We start from the raw sequence: 21,562 nt of genomic DNA, 5'->3' as shown, positions 1-21,562 counted from the left end.
GTCTTTGATGCTTTTCGAGTGTACTTTTGTGTATATGCCTAGACAACAGTCCAGTTTCATTCTCTTGCATGTAGCTGTCCAGTTTTGCCAATACCAGTTGTTGAAGAGACTGTCATTTCCCCAATGTATGTCCATGGCTCCTTTATCATATATTTATTGACCATATATACTTGAGTTTATATCTGGGCTCTGTATTCTGTTCCATTGGTCTATGGGTCTGGTTCTTGTGCCAGTACCAAATTGTCTTTGATTACTGTGGCTTTGTAGTAGAGCTTGAAGTTTGGGAGCAAACCCCCAGCTTTATTCTTCCTTTTCATGATTGCTTTGGAAATTTGGGGTCTTTTGTGATTCCTATGAATTTTACAACTATTTGCTCTAGTTTGTTGAAGAATGCTGTTGGTATTTTGATAGGGATTGCATTGAATCTGTAGATTGCTTTAGGCAGGATGGCCATTTTGACAATATTAATTATTCCTATCCATGAACATGGAATGTATTTCCATTTATTGGTGTGTTCTTTAATTTTTCTCATGAGTGTCTTACAGTTTTCAGGGTATTTGCCTTTCACCTCCTTGGTTAGGTTTATTTCTAGGTATTTTATTCTTTTAGATGGCAATTGTAAATGGCATTGTTTTCCTGATTTCTCTTTCCTGTAGTTCATTGTTAGTATATAGGAATGCAAAAGACTTCTGTGTATTTTGTATCCTGCAAGTTTGCTGAATTCAGTTATTTGGTCTAGTAGTTTTGGGGTTGATACTTTAAGATTTTTTATGTACAATATCATGTCATCTGCAAACAGTGACAGTTTAATTTCTTCCTTACCAATCTGGATGCCTTTTATTTCTTTACGTTGTCTGATTGCCACCAGACACATCCATTTTATGCTGGGAATTTGTTCTCGACCAGGCAAAATATCTATTAGATACCGTCTATCTACCTGTCTTTCACAAGCACACACACACACACAGACATATTTTGAGTGAAGTATGTATAACTGTTTTAGACACATGGTCCATGATACCATATTTAAAGGAACTTGGGAATAAAACCTACACTGTTTCTATGTTTGATAATTCCTTCTTCCTCTAAGAGATCTTATGACTATATAATGACTATTACTTAATAAGACAAAGTCTTTCAGTCAGAATGAGAATTTCTTCAGAAAATGTTGTCAATGATTTGTTAAAATTTTTGTTTGCCAAATTTACTGTTTTCTACTTACCATCCTCTGAGAATGTGAATTGTAGTAATGAAGGAAGAAGGAAGGAAAATGAGCTCTTTGAGTGGTTTATTTTCCTACATCTTTGGCTAAACCAACCTGCTTCTGCCTGAAAGAAAAATTGAAAGAAAGGAGAATTATAAATATAGGTATCTCCATTATAGCAACCACAGTATACCATGTTTACAAAAATCCTCAAATCTTAGTGCAATACCAGTAATTATAAATAAAGTGAGACAAACTATTTAAAATTAAGTACTCAGGTTAATCCTTTACTCAAAAATACAAAATGCAGTTAGCTATAATTAAATCACTGCTCTCAATGAAAATAGCTATGTCAATGCCAGGACCTTCAGCAGTGCTGCTAGTGAACTCCTATTTTAATTACCTTAAACTCTTAAAAGCTATCATAGTTGAAAGTAGTAAAGAAGCTAATAAGCATAGTTTGTAAGTGTTCAAAGTACCTAATATAGAGGTACTTGTATCATCTGTTCCCACTTCTGCTACAAGGAAATTCAAACAATAGCAGGCACCACCATAATAATTTCAGTCTACCTCTCTATGACTGAGTTTTGCCATACCAAGCCATTTTTTTTGTAATGAACAAAGCCAAGAGAAATTGAACAAAAAAGAGGTTCAAGTAATATTAAAAAAAACAGGTGACCTAGTTTATAATCCTAGCTCTGTCAGTGATTAGTTGTGTGACTGAAAATCTTACTGTATCAGTTTTCTAACATTGTCTTATGCAAAAGGCTATACAGAGGAGAGAGATAACAAACAAACAGAGCAAAGGACACAAAAAGGCATTTCAGAATAGACAAAACACAATGACCAATAAATAAACGAAAAGATACTCAACTAATGATAACAAAAATTTCCCTTATTCTGATTGGCAAAAATTAATGTTTCATAATACCAGTGTTAGCTGGGGAGGTGGGGTGTGTGTGGCACATTAATAGAAGCCTGCTAAGAGTCTAAAACTCTTAGAGGACAATATGAAAATACTAAGTATAATTTTAAATGCATATACACTATAACCCAACAATTAGAATTCTAAGTCTCTACACAAAAATATCGACGCATGTGCATAAGGAGGCCTGCAAAAGAACAGCATGATTTATGAGAGGGAAAATTTGAAATTAAGACAGGAAATTAAGAAAACCATGTACATCCCTTTCATGGACAACTGTGCACCAATTACAAAACATATATCCATCTACCAGATACCAATAAGAAAGGACTGAATACAGTTGAGCGAAAAGTCAGTTATATAACAAAACATAACCAATGATCCAAAAATATATATATACACAATAGTACATTACATATGTTTATGTGTGTATATATATACACACATAAATATATATGCACAGATATATTTATAGATATATATCAATGTATGTGCCATATTCTACAAGGCCATACTCAGAACTGATAATAGCTTTTACATCTGAAGAGAGAATTGGGTTTTATATGCATGGTGTACTCATGGAGGAGAATGACTTTTACCTGTATAACTGGATACTTTCCATAAGAATATGTTAACATGCAGATATAATTAGAAAATAAAACAAAACCAAAATCTATCCCTGCTTCACTAAGAGGGAAGAGAAAAAGTTGTTTCTAAATGTGAAACTTACTTGGTATGCTACTTCATATAAGTAGCCATCCTTTCCAGCCAAGAAAATTCTGCCATTATCAGTGGAAGTTATTGTTAAAAGGTAAGTATTATCAGTGGGAAGAGAATATAAAGGATCTGGAAGCAACTGCATTCCACCACACATACTGTCATTAAGAACTCCAGAACCTATTATTTTTTAAAAGAAATAATACAGGAATCAGCTTTTTTTAAGTTTAAACAATCACTGCATTATCTTTACAATTGGTGTTTTATTGAAACTCAAAAGCTTCTATGACATACATTTTTTAATCACTATAAAGCATTGACACAATTTTACAATTCAAGTTAAACAGAATGTGCAGTATGCACACATAAAATATACAATATACGTTAACTATTATATATAACATATAATATTTATAACACCAATCTAAAAACTAATCCAAATTATAAAATTTTGAAAAAGACCCTAAGAATATTGTAACAATATCCATTAATAATTCAACATCATTTCACCCAAAATAGACTGCCAAAATGCAAAGGAAACCGTTGAATGTGCTAATAATAAACTGAGAGTTTCTTACTTTAAGGGTAAGAATAATGTATTTCAATGTTCCATATGTTAAAATGACTATTCAAAGAATTAGAAACAGAAATTGAAGGCATTATTGAAAAACTCACTGGTGTCAATTATTTCTCTTCTGCTACCCTCCCTTTATACTGTGCACTTAAGAAGTACACATTAATATGGCAAACATATCCAAAGTACTTTTTTGTGGTGCTAACTTGGTAGACACTATATAAGAAAATAGTATTTTCCTATCAGCAAATAGCCTAGAAAGTTAACTTAGTACAATAAGATTAGTTTTTAAATATTAAATTGGCCAACATATTTTTACTTTAAAAAATACAACATGTGGTTGCTGTACCTGTTTGCAAATTAGCATAGCTGAGTCCAAGGATGACTATGTCCACAGGGGTTGCCAAAACCAGAAGGTGTCGTACATGAGGTTGAAAAACGCCTAAGATAAGATAAAGTAAACATGGTTTAGAGACTACTTCCCCAAAAAAATCCACTATTAAGCATTAATAGAATATGCTTTAACCATAAAATGAGTCATTAAATAGTATATAAGAAGTCTGAAGCCAACTTAATTTTGTTGTTAAAATATTATTACCTATGATCAAATTAAATAAGTAAATAGTAGTAGACAAGCACCACCTTAGGAAACAAACACTTAAGTATTTAATACCATTTAAAATCGATATTACATTAAAAATAGTTCAGGTTTATTAAACTATAAAGACTACTATCTGCTTACTTATGTTCATAGCAGCATTCACAATACTGCAATGGTGGAAGCAATTCAAGTACCCCAAAACAGATGAATGAATTTCTAAAAATGTGGTATGGAACATATTATGGAATATTATTCAGTCTTAAAGAAGGCAATTCTGGCACATACTACAAACAGGGATGAACTTTGAGGACATTACACTAAGTGAAATCAGCCAATCACAAAAAGACAAATACTATATATAATTCGACTTTTATCAGCTACCTGGAGCAGTCAAATTCACAGAAACTGAAGTGAGTTTATATAACAAACAAATTTCCCAAATGATTTTATATGTCCAAACCAGATAATTTACAGTTTCATAGGGGTCATTAACAAGTACAAAAATTTGTTAATTCATGCTATGGTATTATTTAACTTTAAAGTGTGACATGAGATGCTATGTATAATTATTGTCATAATATTATGATGACCAAAAATAGTACCTCACTGATAGGAAAGAAGATATATCTTATGATTGTGGATATCTCCTAATATATATATATATATATATATATATATATATATATATATATATATATATATATATATATATATATATATATATATATATATATATATATTTGGCCTACTTAAATGTGTTAAATGTCATAAGAAATACAACAAACCATCATTTGGTTTTACTTTCACTGATGAACATCAAGGGACACAAATCCAGTTTTGTTTATAAGGTTCAAGTCAGTAAAATGGAAGGCACAGACCTTCTACATTACCGACATCAAAATACATCTCTATTTCATAAGCTGACTTAAAAAGTTTGCTTTATGCCACATATAAATCAAGTATAAAAATCAAATGAGTATTCATATTTGAACTGACTGTTTATAGTTCATAATGCATGAGCAAAACCGAAAGTTTCTGTGATGACTGCCCTTGTACTGTTCACTATGTAACTTATTCACTATGTAAGAATTTGTTCTCCATGTAAGAACTTGTTTGTTATGCCTCAGAAGATTGGAGACTGACGAAAATTAGGCTTGGGGTGGATTAATGATTGTGCATTGAGCAGGGGTGGATTAATGATTGTGCATTGAGCATTGACTCCCCTATACAGAATTTTATTGTTGTTAACAACCATTTGACCAATAAATATGAGAGATGCCCTCACAAACAAACAAACAAAAAAAAGTACACACTTCCAATGGTAAAATAAATAAGTAACCAGGATGTAATGTATAGCATAAGGAATATAGTCAAAACATTGTAACAACTTGGTATGGTGATAGCTGGTACCTAGAATTATCATGTATATAAATGTTGAATCACTATGTTGTACACCTGAAACTAATGTAATATAATACTGTGTGTCAACTACCCTTCAATAAAAAATAATTATCTACCAAAAAAAAAAAAGTTTGCTTTATGAAAACTTACTTTTTCTTAATAAAAGCCGTATCTCAAAGTATTTAGTCATAATGATCAAATCAAAGAAGTCATTTTGATTACAGAAACTTCAGTGAAGTTGAAATTTTATAGATAGTAGGGCAGTTTATGGCTTGGAGTAAAGGAAGATATTCAGGCAGTGCTTTGTCAAATGATGTCACCTTCTCAAAAATCTTTGAAAATTTATTCAAATATTCTGCAACTGGAGATGGTAGAAATGGAAGCCATTTCCCTTCAGTTTGCAATAGGGCCCATGTTAGTCAATTCTCACTTCTTATCTATGAAATACACACCTTATTGGTGCTTTTTAGAAACTGCTATACTTGTTTAGGTCTTTGGAATGATTCAGTTTCACTGCTCAATAAAATTGTGAAGAAAACGTTCAATACTTTTGTACAAATATGAGTATTTATGATCTTTTGCCAACATTTCTGTTTTTGCTGCTTTGGTGAAAAAACTGAACAGAACCTTACTCGCATTTTACAAAGGCATATGCTTTGGCACCAAAAACTTGACTAAGGGTAGCTTCTACTTCAGAAGCAACTTCAATGACGGTATGAATTGGTGCCTTCTCAAGAGATTTTGGTTCAAAAATAGGAAAATATAAAGTTTTTCTCTTCTCCTGAGAGGTTCACTGACTTTCTAAGAGTAGCTGACTAAACTTGAGGCAGGTTTACTTTTTAGAGGGACAAGGAAAGACCATTCAAAGAATAGTTCACAGGAAACAGTTCACACATGATTTGACTCTAGTGGCAGCTCTACTGGGACATACAGATGAGGGTAAATTGTTTGACTCATAATCATATAATCACTATAATGAATACTTCCCCAAAGCAACAAGCTCTTCCAGCTAAGTTATCTCCTCGGAAGGTGAGACTGAAGCTGGACAACTATGTGAATCTTTCAATACATGATAAATGCTTTGTTGAACTTGAAACGTATGATCAAACCTCATAAACTTCTCTGGAGGCAAAAACTTGTAAATTCTAGAAAACACCTCAGAATTCTTACATTTATTCGATTCATAAAACTGAAACATGAATTCATAATCTTGCTTACCAAGAAAGCATCAATAACACAGACTCTTGCCAAAAAGCTTAAATGACTTTGAAAAAAAATGGCTTTAATTTGAAGAAGAATGTTTCCTTGCAAAATGCAAAGTAAGATGTGGACTTTGTTAGCTCTAACACAATGGTCAAGAGACAGAATTTTCAGTACTTGATAACCAAGTCAGAGTTGTTTAATTATCAAAGATAACATCTTTGAGGCCATACCATTATTTTAATTTTGTGCTTAAATTTACATTTGGGTATAACAAAATTTTACTATTTATTTTAGACAGAAATTTGTATTTATTATTATAGGAAACAGGAACACCAGTTGACTTTTACGTGAACAAATCTTTAAATGAAGAAATAAGACAGAGGTACATGTATCAGGGCAAAGAATGCTTTGAGATTCCATGTTCAGGAAATACATTTCAAATGTAATCACACGAACCATGTACAAAATTACATGTTTGTACTTACGTGAATTAAAATATCAAAATGGCTATGACCTTAAAATTTTTATTTTGGTTTTCATACAAGTGAATTTTGTGTATTATTTTCCCATTGTAGGAAGGCCCCTCATACATTCAAGATATTTAATCAATTCTGCTTGTCAACAGTTCTGAAAAAGACCTGGCATAATAAAGTTTTTCTCTTTATTTTGTGATTTCTTGTGAAATTTATTTGTGATTTCTCTAAGATTTATTGTGAACTCTGTTTTCACTTACCCAGATTATTAAGACTAAAGAATGCAGGGGTAAAAATGGTTTTTACATTATATTCAATAACTGATGAAAAATGTATAATGCAAAAACAGGTAAATGAGGAAAGAGTAACAAAAAATAAAATTAAAAAATTAGTCAAACAATTTTAAAGGCAGACTCACTTATTCCATAAAGTGAGTTAACTTGTTAAATATTTCTAACTACTTTATAAATTTCTAATTAGAAGTAATTGATAACAAAACTTGAATAGGAAATTCAACTACTTAAAATTTATTATCATTCAGTCCTAAACCATTTGAAGTATGTGTGTACACACACACACACACACATATATACACACACACAAATATATACACAAATGTAATTTAATCATTTTATTTTTACTTCTTACCAGCTTTTGGTTTCACAAGCCCAACAGCAAGAATAGTTTCACTAAGTCCATCAAAATAGGCAAGGTCTCCTCTGTCAATAGTTGAAGAAACATGTTATATATACAAAGAAAACAAAGTTTTAACTTATTAATACTCCTTAAGAATAAAAAATATAATCTAAAATAACCAGCAAATAAAACTGTTTCAGCTCCAAGACAAAGGCACACAAGCCTGTGTAAGGGTAAGCATAAACTAGGAAGACAGGGAATGCTGCTCCCTATTCCAAATACCCTCCCCCCCAACAAGGTTGCAAATCTCAAGCAATAGCCTTCTACCGCTGGAGTGTGGACAGAGTGTAGGGATGACCTTCTCAGAAGAGGTTCACAGGAAAAGCCTATGACTAAGGGTAGAACAGGAACATCTAGAAAAAAATCTCCAGCTACCGAATCTGTACCATAAATGCAAAACAGTTCTAAAGGAATTTGGACCACTGAGGGTAACCTCAGCAAGAACAAAACCAACTTCATCTCAATTTCTGACTTGAAAAATGTGAACTGCCGTGCAATAATAAAGGCCTACCTGCCAGGTCCTAGCAAAATAAGGGACCTGCCCATTTCAAAGGATAAATGCTATTTACTGTGGTACCTGCCATTGTACAAATGATGCCCAGTTTTCAATAAAAAAACACGATACAAAAAAGCAAGCAAAAACAAAAAAAAGCCCCACTGTCAGGAAACAAAGTAATGAACAGAGCCAGACTCAGCCATGAGCCAGATGTCCAAACTGCTAGACAGGAAACTGAATAAAAATATAATCAATATAGTTTGGAATATTCACCTAATGGAAAAGGTGAACAATATGCGTCAACAGGCTAAGGAACTTCAGCAGAGACGAAAATTATTAGTAAATGATAATTACATGAGTGCATATACATGTCAAAATCCATTAAGTTGTACACTAAGACTTGGGAATTTTATGTACCTCAAGTAAAAAGGGTACTGTGGTGGAGGTGCTAAAAATGGGTACTCTCATATATTGCTGGTGGGAGTATAAATTGGTGTAACCAAATTTACAGATTAATTTGTAAATCTCTAAATCAAAAAGTAATGAAATTGTATTTACCAACTCATCCCTTTCAGGTATTAAAAAGACTAATAACAAATTTACATATATAAAGAAGTAGCAGGTGAAAATGTTAGAAATAAAAAGCATAGTAAAGAGAGGATTGAAGATGGCGGCGTGAGAGGTGAAGCAGAGGCTTCCTCCTAAAACCGAATGAATACGAAAATGTAATTAATACAACTAATTCTGAAAGAGCAACAGAAAGAGGACTGCACCAAACTGCATACACTTGGAGAAAAGAATAAACCTCACAGAATAGGGTAACGTACCAAAGCTCTGGCTCAGCAGAACCCAAGCCCTTATCCCACCCCGAATCACAGGCAGGAGGAAGACAAATGGAGCGGGTAGGGAGTGGAGGCCTGGGACTGCTGAATACCTAACTCCGGAGATCTGCTCTGGGAGCACAAACCTACATTTCACGGTGCTTACATGGTAGTCTAGTGATTAAGGGGTTGGAAAGCTAAGACAGGCAGAATTCCTAGAGAGACTGAGATTTCAGCTGCTTGTGGAAAGCAGAGATCCATATCTGGTTGCTCTGGGACAAAAGAAAGGCAGGCAGTCTGAGAGACTTCCTAACAGCAAGAGGGCTGCTAAAGGGGCAAGGATTGCACAGAGTATACTGCTCAGGAGAAAAGATGGATTGACAAAATTGTCTGGGTGAACTCTGCCCAGCAGGTTGGAAGCTTACAGGATCTTCAGGCGCTCCAGCTCCCTGGCTGGCTACACAGCTCCAAGGAACCCCTCTGTGATATGCAGCCTAATGCGCCCTTCCCCTGGCCAGCCCCACCTGGCTTTCAAAGCAGCAAACCCTACCTGGCATTAGCCCAGCCAGAGGGAAGACCTGTCTACAGCAAATACAAACACAAAGCATAGAGGCTTATACTTGTGTGCTCGGCCCACTGGTTCAGGCAGTGGAGACAGGCAGAGCGGGAAGCAGGGAACAGCTCTTTCCTCCCCCCAGGCATGAATACAACTCCCCTGTGACCCCTGACATTGCATCACCGGCTGAGAAGCTCCAGTGAGTAGGCCTTCTGGGCACTAGAAGTTGCCATATACAAATATGAAATGCCAAAGGAAGCTGGTTCAAAGTAAAATTATGAATACAACTCTTGAGAAAGATTCAAATCACATCGACCTCATGAATCTTCCTAAAAGGGAGTTCAAAATAAAAATCATTAACATGCTCATGGAGGTACAGAAAAATATTCAAGAACTCAGGAATGAAATCCGGTCGGAGATCTAATCATGGAAGAGCACAATGGAGGGTATTTAAAGCAGATTAGATACAGTGAAGGACATGATAAATGAAACAGAAAGTAGAGAAGAGGAATACAAAGAAGTTGAGGGACAGAAAGAAAAAAGGATCTCTAAGAATGAAACAATATTGAGAGAACTGTGTGACCAATCCAAATGGAACAATATTCGCATTATAGGGGTAAGAGAAGGACAGAGAGAAAAAGGAACAGAAAGTGTCTTTGAGGAGGTAATTGCTGAAAACTTCCCCAATCTGAGAAAGGAGATAGTCTCTTAGGCCATGGAGGTGCACAGATCTCCCAATACAAGGGACAAAGGAAGACAACACCAAGACACATAGTAATTAAAATGACAAAGATCAAGGATAAGGACAGACTCTTAAAAGCAGCCAGAGAGAGAAATAAGATCACATACAAAGGAAAGCCCATCAGGCTATCATCAGACTTCTCAGCAGAAACCTTACAGGCCAGTAAGGGAGTGGCACAAAGTATTTAATGCAATGAAGCAGAAGGGCCTCGAACCAAGAAAACTTTATCTGGCAAGACTATCATTTAAATTTGAAAGAGGGATTAAACAATTTCCAGATAAGCAAAAGTTGAGAGAATTTACCTCCCACAAACCATCTCTACAGCATATTTTGGAGGGACTGCTATAGATGGAAGGGAACATAGAATCACTAAATAGATTAAAAAACTAGACCCATCTATATGCTTCCTACAAGAGATTCACTTTAAACCCAAAGACATACAAAGACTAAAAGTGAAGAGACGGAAGAAGATATTTCATACAACTAATAGGGAGAAAAAAACAGGACTTGCAGTACTAGTATCAGAAAAAATAGACTTCAAAACAATTAAAGTCACAAGAGACAAAGAAGGACATTACATAATTATAAAGGAGTCAATCCAACAAGAAGATAGAACCATTATAAATACCTATGCGCCAACACAGGAGTACCTACATATGTGAAACAAATACTAATATAATTAAAAGGGGAAATAGAATGCAATGCATTCATTCTAGGAGACTTCAACACACCAATCACTCCAAAGGATACATCAACCAGACATAAAATAAGTAAGGACACAGAGGCACTGAACAACATATTAGAACAGATGGAGCTAACAGATATCTACAGAACTCTACACCCAAAAGCAGCAGAATACACATTCTTCTCAAGTACACATGGAAAATTTCAAAAATAGATAATATACTAGGCCACAAAAGGAGCCTAGGTAAATTCAAAAAGATTGATATTGTACCAACCAGTTTCTCAGACCACAAAGGTAAGAAACTAGAAATAAATTACACAAAGAAAATGAAAAATCCCACGAACACATGGAGGCTTCACAACATGTATCTAAATGACCAATGGATCAATGACCAACTAAAAACAGAGATCAAGCAATATATGGAGACAAATGACAATAATTCAACACCGCAAAATCTGTGGGACACACTGAAGGCCTTGTGCTAAGAGGAAAGTATATTGCAATACAGGCCTACCTCAGGAAAGAACAACAATCCCATGAGCAGTCTAAACTCACAATTAATGAAACTAGAAAAAGAAGAACAAAAGAGGCCCCAAGTCAGCAAAAGGAGGGACATAATAAAGATTAGAGCAGAAATAAATAAAATCGAAAGAATAAAACAATAGAAAGGATCAATGAAAACAAGAGCTGGTCCTTTGAGAAAATTAACAAAATAGATAAACCCCTAGCCAGACTTATCAAGAAAAAGAGTCTACACACATAAACAGAATCAGAAACCAGAAAGGAAAAAACACTATGGACCCCACAAAAAAACAAAGAATTATAAGAGAATACTATGAAAAATTATATGTTAACAAACTGCATAACCTAGAAGAAATGGATAACTTTCTAGAAAAATACAACATTCCAAGGCTGATCCAGAAAGAAACAGTAAATCTGAACAGACCAATTACCAGCAAGGAAATTGAACTGGTAATCAAAAAACTACCTAAGAACAAAACTTCCGGACCAGATGGCTTCACCGCAGAATTTTTTCAAACATTTAGTGAAGAACTAATACCCATCATCCTAAAAGTTTTCCAAAGAGTAGAAGAGGGAATACTTCCAAACTCATTCTATGAGGCCAGCATCACTCTAATACCAAAAGCAGGCAGACACCACAATAAAAGAAAATTACAGACCAATATTCCTGATGAACATAGATGCAATAATACTCAACAAAATACAACCAAACCGAATTCAACAATACATCAAATAGACCATTCATCATGACCAAGTAGGATTCATTCCAGGGATGCAGGGATAGTAAAACATTCGAAAATCCATCAACATCATCCACCAGATCAACAGAAAGGACAAAAACCACATGATCATCTCCACAGATACTGAAAAGCATTTGACAGAATTCAACATCCATTCATGATAAAAACTATCAACAAAATGGGTATAGAGGGCAACTACCTCAACATAATAAAGGCCATATATGACACACCCACAGCCAACCATTATAGTTAACAGCGAGAAGCTGAAAGCTTTTCCTTTAAGATGGGGAAAAAGGCAAGGATCCCACTCTCCCCACTTCTATTCAACATAGTACTGGAGGTCGTAAACACAGCAATGAGACAGCACAAAGAAATAAAAGGCATCCAGATTGGCAAGGAAGAAGCTAAACTGTCCCTATTTGCAGATGACATGATATTGTACATAAAAAACCCTGAAGAATCCACTCCAAAACTACTAGATCTAATATCTGAATTCAGCAAAGTTGCAGGATACATAATTAATACACAGAAATCTGTTGTATTCCTATACACTAACAATGAACTAACAGAAAGGGAAATTAGGAAAACAATTCCATTCACAGTTGCATCAAAAAGAATAAAATACCTAGAAATAAACCTAACCAAGGAAGTGAAAGACCTATACTCTGAAAACTATAAGACACTCATGAGAGAAATTAAAGAAGACCCAAATAAATGGAAATTATATCCCGTGTTCATGGATAGGAAGAATTGATATTGTCAAAATGGGCATCCTGCCTAAAGCAATCTACAGATTCAATGCAATTATTATCAAAATACCAACAGCATTCTTCAATGAACTACAGAAAATCATTCTAACATTCATATGGAACCACAAAAGACTGAATAGCCAAAGCAATCCTGAGAGGGAAGAATAAAGCTGGGGGGATTATGCTCCCCAGATTCAAGCTCTAGAAAAAAGCCACAGTAATCAAGACAATTTGGTACTGGCACAGGAACAGACCCATAGACCAATGGAACAGACTAGAGAGCCCTGATATGAACCCAACCATACATGGTCAATTAATATATGATAAAGAAGCCATGGACATACAATGGGGAAATGACAGCCTCTTCAACAGCTGGTGTTGGCAAAACTGGAGAGCTACATGCAAGAGAATGAAACTAGATTATTGTTTAACCCCATACACAAAAGTAAACTCAAAATGGATCAAAGACCTGACTGTAAGTCATGAAACCATAAAGCTCTTAGAAGACAACATAGGCAAACATTTCCTGAATGTAGGCATGAGCAACTTCTTCCTGAACACATCTCCTCAAGCAATGGAAACAAAAGCAAAAATGAACAAATGGGACTACATCAAACTGAAAAATTTCTGTACCACAAAGGACACCATCAACAGAACAAAAAGGCATCCTACAGTATGGGAGAATATATTTGTAAATGACATATCCGACAAGGGTTAACATCCAAAATACATAAAGAACTCAAACATCTCGACACCCAAAAAGCAAATAACCTGATCAAAAAATGAGCAGAGGATATGAAGAGAAAGTTGTCCAAAGAAGAAATTCAGATGGCGAACAGACACATGAAAAGATGCTCCACATCACTAACCATCAGGGAAATGCAAATTAAAACCACAATGAGATATCAACTCACACCAGTAAGGATGGCCAGCATCGAAAAGACTAAGAACAAATGCCGAGGATGTGGAGAAAGGGGAACCCCCTTCCACTGCTGGTGGGAATGTAAGCTAGTTCAACCATTGTTGAAAGGAATATGGAGGTTCCTCAAAAAACTAATAGAAATACCATTTAACCCAGGAATCCCATTCCTTGGAATTTACCCAAAGAATATAACTTCTCAGACTCAAAAAGACATATGCACCCCTAAGTTTATTGCAGCACTATTTACAGTAGTCAAGATATGGAAGGAACCTAAGTGTCCATCAGTAGATGAATGGATAAAGAAGATGTGGTACATATACAGAATGGAATACTGGGTCAGCCATAAGAAAGAAACAAATCCTACCATTTGCAACAACATGGATGGAGCTGGAGGACATTATGCTCAGTGAAATAAGCCAGGTGGAGAAAGACAAGTGCCAAATGATTTCCCTCATTTGTGGAGTATAACAATAAAGCAAAACTGAAGGAACAAAATAGCACCAGACTCAGAGACTCCAAGAAGGAACTAGTGGTTACCAAAGGGTAGGGGTGTTGGAGGGCGGCTGTGAAGGGAGTGAGAAGGGAATGGAGCGGTATTATGTTTAGTATACATTGTGTGGGTGATTGTGGGGAAAACAGTGTTGCACAGAGAAGGCAAATAGTGAATCTGTGGCGTCTTGCTGCACTGATGGACAGTGACTGCGTTGGGGTATGGGTGGGGACTTGATAATATGGGTAAATGTAGTAAGCACATCGTTTTTTCATGTGAAACCTTCATAAGAGTGTATATAAATAATACCTAATTAAAAATTTTAAAAAAAAAGCATAGTACAGAGAAAGAATGTCGTGCAAGAACTCCTCAGTAGTCCTGACATAGCTTCCAAAATAAATCAGAGAACCTGAATTTAGGTCAACAGAAACTGTCCAAATTGAAAAGAGGAAGGACTGGATAAACAAAAACATAAGAGGGCATCCAAAATCTGCTGCTTAAAATCAAACAGTCTAACAACAGTGTACCTGAAATCTCAGGAGAAGAGAGAGGCAGAGAACAGGACAGAAGAAATATTTGAAAATAACGGCTAAATAAAATTTCTGAAAATAGTGAAACAAAGCAAACATCCAAGAAGCTCAGAGAACACCAGTTAGGATTAACACTAAGAAAAAAATAAATCATCCAGACTTTGAAGAAACTCTGGTTGTTCTGCAAAGGGCCATGGAAACAGAAAGAAAACATCTAAATGGTAACTTATGTGGGCAGAGTTTCCCCCATTTTCCTAAGCTGTGGCATCATTAACACAGGCTCCTTTGCTAACTAGCAGAAACATTAGTTTCTACCCACCAGAAACTAAGACCAATACTGGGAAAGGTGAGGGTTAAAGAATCGTGAATTGAACAAGATTATGTTTCTATTATCCAGATGGAATTAGGATTTATAACAGAAAGCTAATGGAATAACTGAAAATAAGCCTAAAGGTTTTGCAGAATTGAATTTGTGAACTACAGATTTATACCAAGTACTTATGCCTTTATTTTTTTCAATAAGCACATCGTTCAAATAATTTCTTTAAATGAACTCCAGTTTGAACATACAGAAAGGTTGGATTTGTATGTGCCATGTGGGCAGAAACTATACTTATCTCATTTAATACTGTTCCTAGTAAAAAACAGTATCTGTTACACGAAATGCTTAATATATTTGTTAAATGAATGAGTATGCTATATGTTTTTGGAAATGTAAAATTTTTCATTAAACTGAAAGCCCTTTTTAGGGAAATTATTCTTACATTTATATATTGTATATTATTTTTGTATTTGGCTTTCTTGAAGGATCCATGCCTAAATCAAGACCTTTTATTCTTTAGTATCAAAATGAATACATTATAGTAATATGACAAACTGGGAAAAAGTTCAGGGCATATGAGATCACAACCATACATCACCATTATGATTATATAACATTTCAACAAAAATAGATATGGCAAGTTCTAAAAAAAAACCCAGCAAACAAAAATGGTTTGATTACATTACATTACATTTCATTTACAAGTTCTCATTTAGTGTCAATTTTGATTTGGTGAGACTCTTTTTGTATGTACATGTGTTTCTAACAAGTGCATTAATTACTCAGAGCCAGGAATAACATCTTAACTATATGGGTCCTCCTCTGTTTATTCCACACTTTGACTAAAGACAAGATAATGGAGAACTGGAAGTGAGACAAAATCTATGTCCAAAAAGCCAAGAGCAGTATCACCAGTTCAATGAACTTCATTTAAGCAAGAATGCCTTGGGCTTTCACTCAAGACTCTATTATTTCATTTAATTTACATACAGGCAAAGCCCACAGAGTAACAACTGTTAAGTCATTTAAATAAATTAACAGTCTCCCCACTCCATAGGAACACAAGGAAAACACAGGTCTTTAAAAATGTCTAAACATCTCTCAAAAGTATTACTGACAGACTGTCTTTACTGTAGGATAAGAGTTTGGAAACTAGACCCCTGCTACTCAAGAGTGGTATCTAGAATGATAGCATCATCTGGGAGCTTGTTACAAATGCAAACTCTTGAGGTGCACTTGGAACTGCTTTATTTTAATCCCATCCCCAGGTGACTGGTATGAATAATGAGAAGCACTGACCCAGATATAATGGAAGATAAACCAGCCAACTTCTAATGAGTAGAACACTATTTGCAATAAAGATAATCTAAATTATAATCATGCTAAAGCAAACCAGCCTTAAATACATACCCATCTTCATAGTTCCACATGAATATGTCACTGTCAATTGTGAGCCAAGCTCTGCTGATAGGAGGGAACACACCCATCATGCAGTTACACTGCATATCTGAGGTAGAATGGATGTAAGGGAGAAAGATTTCAATCTCATCTTGTTTCAAAAGATCGTGATTTAAAATTTATGATTAAAAAATTATCATCTGTCTACTCTTTCATAGAAAGAGCAAATCAAATGTATTTATTTTCAATAGATTTCATTAAAATCATATTGTATGACGGTCTTGCCTGAGGGTTTCAGCCCCCGGGCAAGTTCACTATGGATTCAGTGAGACTGAGAAAAGACAATGCAACGTTCCTGGGGTAAAAGGATTTATACTCTGTTTTATTCTTCCGACATAGATTGAGCACTAGAATAACACTGGCATCCAACAGTCTGGAGGTCTGTAATAATCCTCCTCGGTTTCTGCCTCTACCCAGAGTACTGGGCAGAGCTCTTTATATAGTGATTCAGTCAATAATAGCTCATTGCCTACGGGTGTGGAAGCAGGAGACTAGAATTAAGCCAATTACATTATCAAGTAGTTTAGGGTCAGGTGATGATCCCAGCCACAGGAACTTCCAGTTTCCCCACAATAACAGATATTTAAAATCTGTAATCTAAATAATGCTATCTGACTTGAAATGTATTCTGAAGGAGAAATGGTAATGTTCTTACCATTACTAACTTTATAAAGAATAACTTGATTATGAAAAATACCATTGAACTTTGACATTAAAAAACTTTTACTGAACCAATTTTTCCAATTATATAAAAAGGAGAACAGTGATAAAAAAGCACACAGTACTCTAAAGTCATAGTTGACAATTTGCAAGCCTTTTATCAGTAGTACAATTGAAAAAACAAAGAATTATGTTACGAATTACAGTCTAAGATGATGAAACAATTGTGAGAAAATAAATATCCTAATTAAAGGAAATAGTTCTTGTAGACTATTACGAGGATTTAAGAAGAACATTAAGAAACTAAACAAGGGTAGAGTATGAGATAAGGTGCATTATATATTTAAAAACCCTATTTTACAAAGTCTCAGAGAAACACTGAAAATTTTAGGGAAAATATTGTTTAAATTTTACCTTTTCTATTTATTTTATAAACATTTTCCACTTCTTAAGTTACACTGTATTGATATATGAAACCCTTTTACTCTAAATAGGTTAACATACTTACAGATATTTCAGATTAAATTTTAATATAGCATCTTGATTTCTTTATTATGAGGGCTAAAGATACATTTCTCAGCAAGTAACTATAACTCTAGTGTTTTTATAGGGTATGCCACACCTTAAGTCAAATAAAGTATTTCTTTTTAGAAGGTAAGAAAACTCCTCTAGCTATGAAGATGCCATTAGTGTTTCAGTTTCTTATACCTTTAGATACAGATTCCAAAATGTTAACTGTGATCCTGAGAAATGCAATCACTTATAAACTTCAATTCTAAGACACTAGTATGTGTAAAACCAGACCCAAAACTTTTTGGGGGCAAAAAAAGAAACCCCTGTAAGTTCTTGTTTTTAAACATTTTTTTAGAGCTCTATCACAGCTTTAAAATGCTAAAGTATGGGGAAAAATATAGATGAAAATCATAGGTCCTAAAGCTAAGAAAGTGCCATTGAAAAACTTCCTGTATAGCATTTAATTGTAAAGTAATACTTTGCAATATCATCAAAAATGCAGAGTTCCTTGTAAAAAAATTCTCTCTCCTCAACGTCCCAAAACAATTAAAATGTGACTCAATTTTCAACATTCCAATTTTTATGATATTTTCTAGGCACATGGCAAACTACCCATGTAAATTTTAAATAAGATCCATAATTGAACTTATATATCTAACACATTAATTAAAAATGTAATAAGAATATCATTAAAAAAATTTTTTAAGGAGTTAAATACAAATAGGATACGTCCAAACTGTTCAACAAGTTCAGGTGGGAGAGGAACTCTTCTGATGGAACTTATTTCTGGAAGGTTGGGTACCGACAGCAAACCAGGTCCTTGCAGAGGATAATCCATATCTGACATACCAGAAACAGTGGGATGGTCTACAAAAAATAAAATGAAGCATTTATTTAAAATAGTAAGGTATTGGACATCAACTGGGCATACAGAATCATTGGAAGTTATAAAAAAAAAATAGTGCATCTGGTAGCTATAAAGGTATTGAAAATAAAGTAGTTCTGACCTCACATAAGGGAAGCCTAAGAAGTTTCAATGTTAATTGCAGGGGCAACTACTGATTTCAGCACTGAAAAAGTAATGTTTCACAAAGACTTAATAAGAAAGGAAATTTTTAGTTCAATGACTTAGTGTTTTTCTCCAATTTTCTAATCTGAAATGGGAAAATATTTATAAAACCACTTTGTGATTCTCAGATAAAACTGTTGTGGGCAAACAAAATATTGATTGGGGGAAAACTACTATTTCCTTTCCCACTAAACAGTTACAGATTAAAACAATCCATGCCTTTTTTTGTGTTAGATTCCACCTCCCTCCACATGACCAATAAATACAAATACCACAGAAGCAATGTTTTATTGGGGAGAAAAAAGAGACTGTTCTATAAAGTGTCTCATTTGGCAACTTTTCTCTTGCTCTAACACCCACACATTAAGAGGAAGAGGGGGTGTTCTATTCAGCTTGTCCTTCCTGGTCTTGAACAAGGTGTTCAGATCTGATGACCTGTTTAACCCAGGTACCTTTTCAGGCTCTCTAAAGAACAAAGATTTGAGAAAAACTGACATATAAAACAATTTTTAAATGTATTATAGAAATTTAAAATATATATACAATGAGAGAAAAATGCAATTAATCCCTGTGTACTGATAACGTTACTTCAACAAAGAACAATAACATGCCCAATCATATTTCATCACTCTTTCCCTAATGGGATTTTTTTGAAGCACATTCCAGACATTGCATTTAATCTTAAAACATAATTGTAATAGCACATTGCATGTGTTAGATGACAGTGGGCACACAAAGGATGGAATTAATAATTCTGATGAGGATGTGAAAAAGGTTAAGTAAGACTTCGCAAAGAAAATCTTCACAAGAAAAGTGTTATTTAAGGGAGTATGGAAGAATCATTTGTCAGGCAAAGAAAGAACATTCCAAAAATGAAATCCTGGAGACAGGGCTTCTTATGGAAAACGTGTTATATTCAATGTGATGTGAACAAGGGGACTGATGATAGGGTGGAAGAAGGGACAGAGATTAGGCTGAAAAGAGTATGTGGTGGGAAGGTGAATAGGTAGGACTGGGTCAATGAGGAACAGAATGTATGGACTGTTTTTTTTTCATCTTGCTTTCCAAACCTAAGGAGGTCGAAGGGAATAATGCTGTTCAAGGTATGGGTTGCTAACAGATAACTCAGTTCTTGTAGGACAAGCCCCTTTAGTTAGTTGTCAGTCAAATACTATCTTTTCTCGGATTATGAGTCTACTCAATTAACAATTTTTAGAAATCGTTGAAGTCTCTTTTAGGGTACACTGCACAGATTTTCCGATTTATTTTTACCTTGATTCTTGCTTACCTAAGTCTCTTTTAGGGTACACTGCACAGATTTTCCTACTTATTTTTACCTTGATTCTTGCTTACCTAAAATCTTGTCTCTTACACTTCTGTTTTTCTCCAATATCCTCTCAGAAAAGGGTCACTTTTTTCTATCTACTTATGTTATTCCATATTCCTTGAGGAGCCTGGCCATAATTTAAAACCGTTAAAGTATTTTCCAGTCAATTCTCTTGTTAGTACAGACTGCCTTACCCTCCTTGTCAATCACTGATTTCCCTGTTCTCTTCCTTTATTCCACTGGTAGTTCTTTTCAGCACCATCCGGCACTTCGTGTTACGCTAACTCTACACATAATAAAGCTTATTTCTTAGAGAACATGATGGTCAATTTCCAAATTAAATCTCATTAACAAGAATGAGACTTGGATCTGGTGATCCTCATCTGGCGTTAGTGATAAACAGTCGGAGGCAGGGAGCTCATTAAGGTTGGGGTCTTTGCCTCTGCTTCACATGGGAGGCTGCTCTTCACTCTTGCCCTCTCAAGTATCTACAATGAAGAAAAAGCCAGGAAAAAAATTGAAAATAGGTTTTTTCGCCCTTCAGAATAAGCAAAACAAGATGTCTTCTCTGGGTCCACCCTGGGGATAAGGACCTAGATAGGGAATCAGGCAAGTGTCCTTTAGGCTGTGAAAGCAGAGCCACCAAAAGGGCACCGATCACTTACTTGGGGCAGACACCATGAGGAGCTCGGAAAGGTCTGGGTACATGCGGTCCTCTTGCAACTGACGGTCGATGAGCCGCCCCGCATTTTCCAGAGCTTCCTGCAGGGCCGCAGCCGACGCAGAAGCCGGCATTGCTGAGCCCAGCAAAAAAGACGGCATCTCGAAAATTCGAGACACCGCCGTCCGGAAAAAGTAAAAAACCTAGAAGGAGAGAAAACCCAAGACCCGAGTTTGACCCACTGTTTAGAGCGCGCGCGCCAAACCAGCGCCTCGGCGCCTGTACATGACGCACTTCCGGCTCGTCTGGTGGGGAATTTGAAGATGCAGTTTTGGAGCTGGGGAGAGGAAGTTGTGCGTGCTGGACGCTAGGGGTGGGGCGAGCAAGCGGAAGGCTTTTTCAGGAGGGCTGGGTGTTTGCCAGGAAGGTGGGGGCCGGGGGAGTCGCGGAAGATGGTTTTGGGAGGGAAGGGGAGAGGAACGGGACGAGGTGGATAGGGGAGGGA

General features: G+C 35.4%; 1 protein-coding gene across 2 annotated transcripts in view; it reads right to left on the bottom strand.

The window, feature by feature from the left end:
- Positions 1–21,350, bottom strand: part of NUP155 (nucleoporin 155) — a 69,816-nt gene extending 48,466 nt beyond the window's left edge. For both annotated transcript variants that reach the window (XM_036886112.2, XM_057495731.1), the window contains exons 1-7: positions 21,062–21,350; positions 18,730–18,867; positions 16,780–16,876; positions 7,747–7,817; positions 3,770–3,862; positions 2,860–3,026; positions 1,223–1,328 (exon numbers count right to left, since the gene is read on the bottom strand). In XM_036886112.2, coding sequence (XP_036742007.2) covers positions 1,223–1,328; positions 2,860–3,026; positions 3,770–3,862; positions 7,747–7,817; positions 16,780–16,876; positions 18,730–18,867; positions 21,062–21,218 — 829 coding nt within the window. In that variant the 5' untranslated portion in view covers positions 21,219–21,350. The remainder of the gene's footprint in view (positions 1–1,222; positions 1,329–2,859; positions 3,027–3,769; positions 3,863–7,746; positions 7,818–16,779; positions 16,877–18,729; positions 18,868–21,061) is intronic.
- Between the last annotated feature and the right edge of the window lie 212 nt (positions 21,351–21,562).

This window comes from Manis pentadactyla, chromosome 2, assembly GCF_030020395.1.
Source record: "Manis pentadactyla isolate mManPen7 chromosome 2, mManPen7.hap1, whole genome shotgun sequence".
Classification (NCBI taxonomy): domain Eukaryota; kingdom Metazoa; phylum Chordata; class Mammalia; order Pholidota; family Manidae; genus Manis; species Manis pentadactyla.
This window is presented reverse-complemented; position numbering and strand designations above follow the sequence as displayed.